The following is a 10,116-nucleotide window of genomic DNA, read 5'->3' on the forward strand; positions in this document are numbered from 1 at the left end:
AGGTGCCTTCACCTCCGGTCTATGGTGATCCGGTTCCCTCGCCTCATCTCACGAATCTTGGCACTTCTCCTCAACGTGATACATCTAACTTTGCTAATTGGTTTTTTAAATGAAGTCTTTTATTAGCAGTTACCGAAAAAGGCTTTCGCCCCGCTTTATATTATAAAGCAAACCGCCCGAGCCAGTTGTGAGGAATCATCGAAGGACATCACCCATATGATCCAAGAAATTCGTCGTCAAAAGAAGTGGATAAACAACTCAACACATCCTCCTTGTTCATCCTTCAACAATCCTTGCCGCCCAATCAACTCCCTCACATTCGTCCGGTTGTGAATGCTAAGGATGCTTGCGATCACATCATCTCTTTGACCAAGGGCAGCTCGAGCATTCAACGTTCCAAATTTGAGCATTCAACCCATCTGTTGCATCACTCACTCCAAGAATTTTCAATCCACCATTAATAAGCTTTCGATAAATCCAATTTGTATGCACATTAGCTCCCATCTGGAACTTTCTCTTGTTTAATAGTGTGAATGCATTCAAAAGTGATGAAAGCATTATCTATAATTAACCTGGCAAGGATGAAAGCACTCTGGTTAGGAAAAATAATGCCGTCAAGCAGAGGCCGAAGCCGATTTACCATGCATTTAGCGACCGCTTTGTAGATAACATCTAGCGACCACTTTGTAGATAACATCGCAGAGGCTAATAGGTCTGAGCTCGGTAAGACGTTTGGGGTCATCCACCTTTGGAATAAGCACAATCATTCACTCCCTGTCACATATAACCCGTCTCAAACAGTGAACGTTTGTCCGAATTGTGATGCTCCAATAAATGAGCAGATTAAACGAGAAGTTAAGGATGTTTCCTCTCATAGAACAAACACTTGTCTTAAGGTTAAAAAGAAAAACACTTCTCTTCTTTTGCGGGTGAAGAAAAACAAACACTTGGCAGAAAAAAAAAAATCAATTGGCTGGGGAGTGGGGATCAAGAACTCGTGTGAACTGTGACCTCTGTGTTTCCTGTATCCCCATATACGTTTTCATTGGCATGTGATGCTGCATCAGCAATAACGAAATCCTTTACAAAGAGGGTCTTCCATAACCGTCAAAGCGGTGAAAAAATATACACCAAAATTTAATAAGCACAGGCTATACAAGAATTGATCAAGCAGCCAACGCCCGAGATATGGCGGGACAAAGCTGGCATTGACATTTGTGACGCAAGGAGATTGAACTTCTCAACACGCAGTATGTAGCTCTGGAATCTGGGTTGGCATTGCGCAACGTGTATGTAACTGTGACTGTATGGTGTGAAGCTATAGGAGTTGGGCGGTTCCGAACGGGTTGGCCTGTGCGTGCATTCCATTTCCATTTGCTGCCGGGAAAGGGCCGAAGCCGGCATCGAGGAATGGGTTTGGCACAGGCTGTGGGTGTGACGGTGGTCCGAAGGGATTTGGTTGCATCTGCTGGGGCTGCTGTGCCATGGCGGCCATTTGAACCGATGGCGGGGAAGCTACTTGATTCGACACCGCGAATGGGTCACTCGCCATGAAGGGATTGTGAGGTACTGAACCGTATGGCAACTGTTGCTGCATCTGCCTGTAGGTTCCATCGTCGTACAAGCTGTCCAATGTGAGTTTGTCGAATCCACCGCCCTGTAAGCAGGAATAAGAGTGACAAATTTGACAATCAGACGGATACACATAGATAATTAAAGAAAGACATTACAATTTTGATGACAGAAAAATACAATCAGTGGAAGAAATCTATAGCTTTCCACGCATCATCTGGCTGCTAATTCTTATCATCAATTTTTATTTGCAGATGCATTTGGGTAGCTGAGAAGTGGTTGCAGCTGGCCTGAAATATTGAGGCGGCAATTTATACCTCCAAAAGGTTCAGGTGTCGAAAAACTTGCGTGCTTACCTAAAGTTGTGAACCTGAACACTATTATGACGAGGCAGTGAATGATTGCAGGTATTGAATGAGTTAGGCTAGCTTTGTAACACCAGGCACGCCTGACACTCCATGAAAGCCATTAGGTAATTATGAAGGAATGTGTACGAATTATAATTTCAAATATTTGTTCATATATTATCTAAAAAATTTATTCCTTCATATAAATGCATTTGTTTTCATGTGAATGCATTTTGGTACAATAGGTCGTAAGTAGCCACTGCTCCAGGTATTCAAGTACAATCAACTAGGCACATGCTGATTTTCAGCCAGTCATCAACTAGGCACATGCTGATTTTCAGCCAGTCATCAACTGAGTATTTTCAGCCAGCCCAAAACTGTGAAAAGCTTGCGGACACCAGAAAACTGCTATGGTTACAATTTACAGCCCCACTCGGACCCAAACTGTCACAAGCTTGCAGGAAATCAGTAGCAGACGCATAGAAGCCTAGCAGGTTCCAGATTCAGATTTGAACATAGAAGCAACCAACAGCAAGGTAAAATATACTCAGAGAAAGGATAAAGACACCAACCAAATTACTATCCACAGCCAGTGAATTGGTGTTGCTACTCGAGGTTGTGACAAGAGCAAGTTCCCATCCGGTTGGATCAAATCCTATATCTTGCATTGTAGCTGTGCTAGTTGTTGAAGTATTAACACCTGTTGCATTTATGCAGATAATCTTCAGAATTGCCTAATATCAGATTCATGCCAGACATTACTATGAATCGAATGCTGACTAATTACCTGTCGGAGCAATAGCCAAGGCCAAAGCATTGCTTTCCTCTATTGCCGATACACTAGGGTTCGGATCACTTAATCCCTAGGAGCAGACATGACATTAGATTGTGAAAAAATGCACTGGTGTAAAATTCAGCAAATGATCTGTTCTGCTTACCAGTAAATCACCAGTATCCGCAACCTTGGTGTTGGGAGGAGATGAAGCTACTTCAGTTAAAGATGGTACTGGAGCAGGTTCTTCCATTTGCGGAACTTCCTCCTGAACAGGAACAGGCTCAGGAACTACTTCTGATTCTTCCGGTTTGTACGTAAGAAGAAGCCTCTCAGGAAACTCCTGATAAAATAAGAATTACGCAAGTGTAAGAATAAATTCTAGCCATCAATACATTGTTTAAGGGAAAAAATGTCTACATGTGCTTTCATAGTGGTGACATAATGACCATTACAGAACCTATTTAAAATTGCTAACAGTGTCACGTGGATGGTAACAAAAATACATGTTTCTATCACTATAGCAGTGAAAGAAGAATGGACAAGTTAACAAGATTGTTGTCTAGACTGAAATAGGTAGATTTTAACTAACCAAGGGGTCTTTAATTGGAACCATACGTGGAGCCTCCTTCACGTACTCTTCCATGGTTGAAAGGAATGTCTGTGGTGGCTGAGAACAAATAAAATTGAAGTGAGCACAGTGATATACCGGATAGTAAACAATGGAAACTTACACCATAAACACAAAACCTCACCTCCCTCAAAGTGGGAAACTGGAAATTTCTTGCGAGTTCTAATCCGCGGCAATTTTCGTAGAAATCAGATAGGTTTCCAGCCTGAAGCATCCAAGTAAAGTTGTTCGGTAAAAATACCAAAATAATCACAGGCAATTGCTATCATCTTGATCATCTAAGATGTAAGATAAATTTTACACGATCACCCTACAGATTTACCTGTTGGCCAGCCCTCCTGTATATTTCAAGGGCTTTAAGTGCATCATGCCTTGGCATCTCAAAAAACTACATAGTTGTTCAGCAAAAAGAATGAAAAAAATTGCACATAACTTGTCACGGCAAGAAAAATGATGCTATCACTTTGAAAAATAATTTACCTTATCAACAAGGTTGATAATTCCATCGTTTATTGCGCAATAAATTTTGAAGCTTTCTTTAAGGACCTGCGGGAAATGAAGGCATCCACTCAAATTACCAAGTTAACAACTAAATGAACTAATGGGGCATGTTTCCGAGAAAATACAGGAGCCATTTGCCCATTCATGTTGCCTATGTGAACAGAATGTTTTCCCTCATTTTACAAGGTGTGCAGAATTAAAGTAATCAAAGAACAGATGTGAAGTTGTGATTACTTTTCATAAAAGGAACAAAATTCCTTTTACGTAGGATGGGAGATGGGGTGTAATTAAATCAACAACTCGGCAAGCGGAAATTTCTGTGAATGTGCCAAGGAATCGGCTAGCTGATTGTAATATTACTCCCTCCACTTTTGTATACAAGGCCACTATCCCATTTTTCATATACCAAGAAAACAAAGCCAACTAAAAAATAACACGATTAATTGTGTGGAAAACCTCTCGTGTTCCGAGCTAATTAAATATGTTGCATGTGATGCCTCTTTCTCTATAAGCACCATCGTACAAGGCAAAAATCTAATAAATTCTTCTCGGGAAGAGATAGTGGCCTTGTATAGATGTAAATTGTGTTTGATAGTGGCCTTGTATTTAAAATCAGAGGAGATACTAGAAATAACAAACAATTAAATTGTTAGAGAAGAAATAGAACATGTTATGTTACTGCATAAATTTTGTTTTACAGAAAATATATATGGAAGGAAAAGAAATGATCCACCATAACACCACCGGCACACATTATTCTCTGTTCAGAGAAACTATTAATTGCCAAGGCAACTAAAGAGGTTCACGAAAGTACAGTTGCACGGTCAAATGAAATATGGTTTTTCAGATTGAGTAAGAAAAGGAAAAAAGTGATCACTAAACAATAAATCTTACAAGGGCTAGAGCATATTGCACCAAATAATTGGTATTCGCAGCTCCTTCTGGCTGCATCAGAAAAGGAAAAGGCATGTCATGTTCTGTCCATAAAAATACTGAGGGGGAAACGGATTATCCAAAATATTCATTTTTCAACTAGTGCAGAGTAGTGGATGGTAGGTATAATAGAGAATCACCTGGCATCCAATAAGTCGATATAGTAACTGCTGAAGTGCCGGCATCTGCTCCAGCAAGGCCTGAGAATCTAATTCTCTGGTTTGACTGTGTGCCTGAAAATTAGTCTAATGATAAATTAAAGCAGCACCAGCAAGATAATCACCAGATAATAATTGGCAAAAATTGTATAACTTTTCCAATTTAGTCATGACTCTGAAAGCTGATTTTTATTATGAGAATGCAAATGCTCAAACCTTTTCAGTCCCTTGACCTTGCTTGGGCAAACGCTCAGCTTCAATATCATACTTCAAGATCCTGAAGCATTGCAGTCTTTCCTCCAAAAATAAACCATATGTTCGAACCCATGAAGAATAGTCCCAAGCTGGATATATAAATCAATATTAGAAAGGAAATTTAGCATGCAGAATGTTGAGCTGAACAAGGCATGATGTCATTCTGCAAATAGAGAAATAGAAATACTGACCAATAGGACTGGAGTTATCCTTGAAGTTAGATAACTGCAAAATCTGGACCCTTTGCGTAAAATTAAGAAGTTCTTCCCGGAATGTAGGATCACCATCCCGGAGGAGTCGATGGATCACCACAAGTGTCTTCAGTGCAACCTGCATAGTGCATGAAAATGCATGCTAAATTAGTTGGCTCCCACGATGATGGACAACGACTTCACCTATCAAGTTAACTGAAAAGATGTAAAACACTACAGATATTACTTCCTCTGTAAACTAATATAAGAGCGTTTAGATTACTAATGTAGTGATCTAAACGCTCTTATATTAGTTTACGAAGGGAGTACTAGATAACAATTTTTGAGAACTCAAAAAACTATGAGGTTATTCCTGTTAAGGTAATTGCAAGAAGAAAAAACGAGCAGAGCAAAGCATGATTGGCTGAACATGATTCCTCTTCAAAATGTTCTTCACCTATCAAGTTAGTAAATAAGAAATATTCCGGCATAAGCACTCAAGATGATACTATAACATCACTGGATTGAGAATATGAAAGCTAATCCAAGAAAATGCAGAAACTAAGAAGACAGGGAATTTTAATGAATTATATGCGCATGTTAGGTTTGAACTCAGCAACTCAAAGCTCCAAGGTATAAGCTATTTCAGCTGTGTACTGTTCATGCCAGATACCATGTTAGCGAATTTCATTGGCACATTGTAGTGCAATGAAGATTGGCGATTTGAATTGGAATTTCAGACATCAGCACAACTATCGGAATCGGACCATTGATCCCCGTTGTTTTGACTTCTGATGGCACAAACAGTTTTGGACATTTTCATGTATGTTCATCTTTTTGTGCTGGGAAATTGGCAATGTATATGCAATGCAATACGAAGAAGAAACGGAAACAAAGTAAGTCACAAATATCCAAAACCAGATACTGTAATTTCCAGCTCGACTATATAAACCATACTGTGTAAAGTCGTTCTCTGACCAAATTGCACAGTTGTTGACCACACTTGTGGTTTTAGGTTCCAAATGAACCAATATCAGCAATCAACCGTCAGTACAAACTGGGCTCGCACTGAAGGTCATACGTAGCAACATGATGGTATTCTCAATGCCAAATTCAAACAAGTGATGTATCGATCCGAGAATAAACCCGTACTTATATTGCCTTGGATAACAAAGTCAGTGCAGTGCACCAAACTACGTCCAATTTAGGCTCAACAGGCAGCAGTTGGACAGATTGATTACTGACTGATCACATTGGGGATACTGCACAAAATTCAGTAACGGTGCAACAGTTAACCAGCAGAAGTACGGAAAACGCAGGTCGAAAGGCCTCATGGTTATCCATTGAAGTATTAAATTTTTTTAGCAAATGAATGGAGAGATTTCACGGGAGAAGCCAGTGCGCAGTGCTTACGATCCAACTCCGGGTCTTGGTGAGGCGGCGGGCAAGCGCGTGGATGCAGTAGGCGACGTCCGCTTGGGGCCTGGCCATGGACGAAGCCGCCACAATCTCTGCAACACCACCACCAACTGATCAAACACCAAACCAAACCGAGACTTGGGACAGACTACGGCACCCTCTCCCCCACTGCACAACCCAGCACACACTGGATAAGATTGAGCGAGAAATATAAGGAGGGCTCGGGGTGCGAGAACCAATCGACGTACTGCGCAGGTGGCGATCCTTGGGCGGGCACTCCACATGGTTCGTGGCCTTCACGATCGCCACATCCAGATCCTAGGCAAATGGCAAAAAATGAATCTTGATGGAGTACGAACCACAGATCCAAAGCGCGTGCGCGCAGCAACTGAACCCCTCGCCTCGGACGGTTGGGGGAATGGGGGAGAAGAGAACCGAGCGAACTTGGCGCCCGGAGACGGCGAGGAGGGGGGAACCTTGAAGTCGGAGTTGAGGCTGGCGAGGCTGACGGTGGTGGTGTCCTTGAGCGCGCCGTACGCCTTGCGCCAGCTCTGCAGCGCCGACATTTCCCGCTGCTCGTCGTTGGCTGCCGCCTCGCCTCGCCTCGTTTTTTATTTTCGCCTTGTGTGTTGGTGCATCCAATCGACGACGCACGGAGCAGCCGAAATAGATGTTGGTTTCCTTTCTTTTTCGCGGAGCTGCCAGTGAAGCAGATGGCGCGTTTCCCACTCTTCAGTTTTCATTCACGCCTCAGGGCCTTTGCTTTTTTATTAAAAAAAATCTGATCTATTGGTCATCTATCGTGGTAGTACAAACAACATTAAAAATAACAATCCTGTAAAAAAACATTAAAAATAACAAAAATTAAATTCAGGTTTGTACGACTACAAGCACTTGAGCGAGCCGAATGTACGCCGCCGTCATCGCCCTTCCTCACCCAAGCCAGGCAAAATTTGATATACTATTAGTAGACAGGTAGGAAATCATCGTGTGGCCAGTGCACAAGGACAGTAGCTGCCACTAATAAAGAGATGCGTAGATTGAAAGGATCCAAACTATAGTCACACAAACGAAAACTAGATCCACATAGATCCATTCAAAGATGAACACCGACCAAATCCCACAATATCCATCAAAGAGCTTCACACGGCCTTCTTTAGTTCTGGTTTTATATGATAGACATATCACAGGAATAGAAATAGGGAAGTCATAGGCATTGAGATGGCATGTATCTCAATTATTATAAGGAAAAAAATATCGTTTGGTTCACAGGATAGGAATTTTCTCACTAGGTCTAATATATTTTTTCTTTAAAGCGTGAAGGACATGAATCAATCCTACATAGGAATAGGAATTCATGCTTGCAAATCATAAGATCCAGGCCGCTTTTGGTACATAGAATAGGAATATCATTAGAACAGAAAAATCACAGAAAATAAGATGACGTGTATCTCAAATCCTACAATAAAAGGGATGTCATTTGGTTCATATGATAAGATTTTCCCCATGCAATTTAGCTAATTTTTCTTTGAAATACAAAGGACAGGTTCATATCTTGTGTAGGAATAGCATTTTGTTCCTATAAAATAAAGGGCTTCAAAGAATTTTTTGCTTACAGACATCCTATCCGTTACCTTTTTAATAAAATTCATGTAAAAGAACCATAAAAAGGAGAAATATATGTGAATCCTATATCATAGAATTTCTACAAAAATCATGTAAATCAAAGGAGGCCTCAGTTCTAACGAGTGGTTTTAGGATTTTGCACCCTTAAAACCCGAGTACAACGTAGACACGCATAGGGATCACAAAAGAACGAAGTCATTCAGAAGCCATCACAAACTGGTGCTCTTCCAATCCCATCTCCCAACACCCGGCCGCCCATGCCTCTTGCCAGCGTCGTTGTCAGCTCGCCTCACCCCCGGTGGCTCTATGGGCCGTACAGCGGATCCGGTCCCTCTTCGGTTGGATGTCTCTCAATCTTTTCTTAACTAGGTTTAGTGTCTTTTTCGAGGCGACTAGGCGGTGGCGTCTAACTTTATTGAAAACATCCGTATTTTTCGAAACTTGAAACAGTCTTTTCGCGTGTTTTTCCTCGAATGCTGGTTTTAATATGATATTGTCCTGCACATTTAACCCAATTTATTTTTCTAAAAAAGATAGCCAACAAATGTCAGATATTTCTAAAACTATTTTGAAACAAATATGGTCTAGGTTTAGAAGAGTGGTGTTTTGATGGCCATTTGAAATTCCAAAGTCAAACACATTACATGATTCAAGCTATGAAAATAACAAAATCAACACTGAATACTGTTGAACAGTAACATCACTATTCGTCACTGAAATCGTTTTTTTTTAAGCTCACATCTCGTAATGTGTTTGAACTTGGAATTTCACGTGTCATAAAACATTACCCTCGCGAACCAACCCGTGGTTTAATGGTTAAGAGGACAGTGGTATCCCCAGCCCACCAGAGTTCAAATCCTAGACTTGACACGGGTGTGCGTGCGTGCGTGCTTTTCATAGGGATGAGTGTATATGCGTATATATGAGCGTCTGCGTCTATACCGTGTTAAAAAAACATCACCCTCTTAACATCCTGTATTTGTTTAAAAAAGTTTGGAACATCCAAGCATGGTTTTTACAAAGTTTTTTTTTAATTATGGCTTCCATGTGATATTCAACACCCTAGACTGACTGGGTATTTCCGAGCTACGGTTGGCTTTTCTTTTGTGTCGGCTCAACATGCACCATCAATGCATGCTGCATCCACGAAGAACCTGCCTATTTGCATCGTTTCACGTAATCATATTTATGTTGTGTACACGTACAGAAACAGAAGCATGCGGTGGTCTGGCTGTAAAAGACGAAGGACAACTCAGATGACCTAACCGAAATGGTCCTACCTCGAAAGAAAGAAAGCTAGGTAGGAGATGCGTAGCTGGAGGTGGAGGTGCCAGTTAAGGGAGAAGCACGTACGTCTCACCGGTGCGGTGATTGACGCCGCCGTTAATTATCTGAAGCTTCAAGTTCCCCTGGTACCAAAGTCAGTCTCATGCAACGCGCGCAGGTCGATTTTTGAGAGAAAGAAAATGGATCGACCCGAAGAAAAGATCGGGCACAGAATGAAGGAACGGTGGCTCCTCCCTTTCAGTCGGTCAGGCCTCGCGCGCGGTATCTCTTTCGCCAGCGGACATGGATGTGAGGCGCCGGCGTCGAGTGGCTGGAGATGTTTCTGTTGGGCGTTTACAGGGTTCGTACGCATGGTGCCCACAAGGCCACAACGCAGATATTCCCGTGGTTATCAGGAAATGGTTCATCTCCAGATCACCTTTAG

At 41.6% G+C, this 10,116-nt stretch overlaps 1 protein-coding gene across 1 annotated transcript; it reads right to left on the reverse strand.

Moving 5' to 3' along the window:
• Window positions 1-995: 995 nt before the first annotated feature.
• On the reverse strand, window positions 996-7,467 carry LOC123078908 (putative clathrin assembly protein At2g01600). The gene is made up of 15 exons (XM_044501558.1): window positions 7,256-7,467; window positions 7,028-7,097; window positions 6,774-6,871; window positions 5,361-5,499; window positions 5,131-5,258; window positions 4,897-4,989; window positions 4,718-4,768; window positions 3,803-3,868; window positions 3,645-3,710; window positions 3,447-3,527; window positions 3,284-3,361; window positions 2,858-3,034; window positions 2,707-2,782; window positions 2,492-2,619; window positions 996-1,657 (listed from the first exon to the last, which is right to left on the reverse strand). Exons 1-15 carry the CDS (start codon window positions 7,343-7,345, stop codon window positions 1,319-1,321), a joined length of 1,680 nt encoding a protein of 559 aa, XP_044357493.1. The 5' UTR covers window positions 7,346-7,467; the 3' UTR covers window positions 996-1,318.
• Window positions 7,468-10,116: the final 2,649 nt, after the last annotated feature.

Source organism: Triticum aestivum, chromosome 3D (assembly GCF_018294505.1).
Source record: "Triticum aestivum cultivar Chinese Spring chromosome 3D, IWGSC CS RefSeq v2.1, whole genome shotgun sequence".
NCBI lineage: Eukaryota > Viridiplantae > Streptophyta > Magnoliopsida > Poales > Poaceae > Triticum > Triticum aestivum.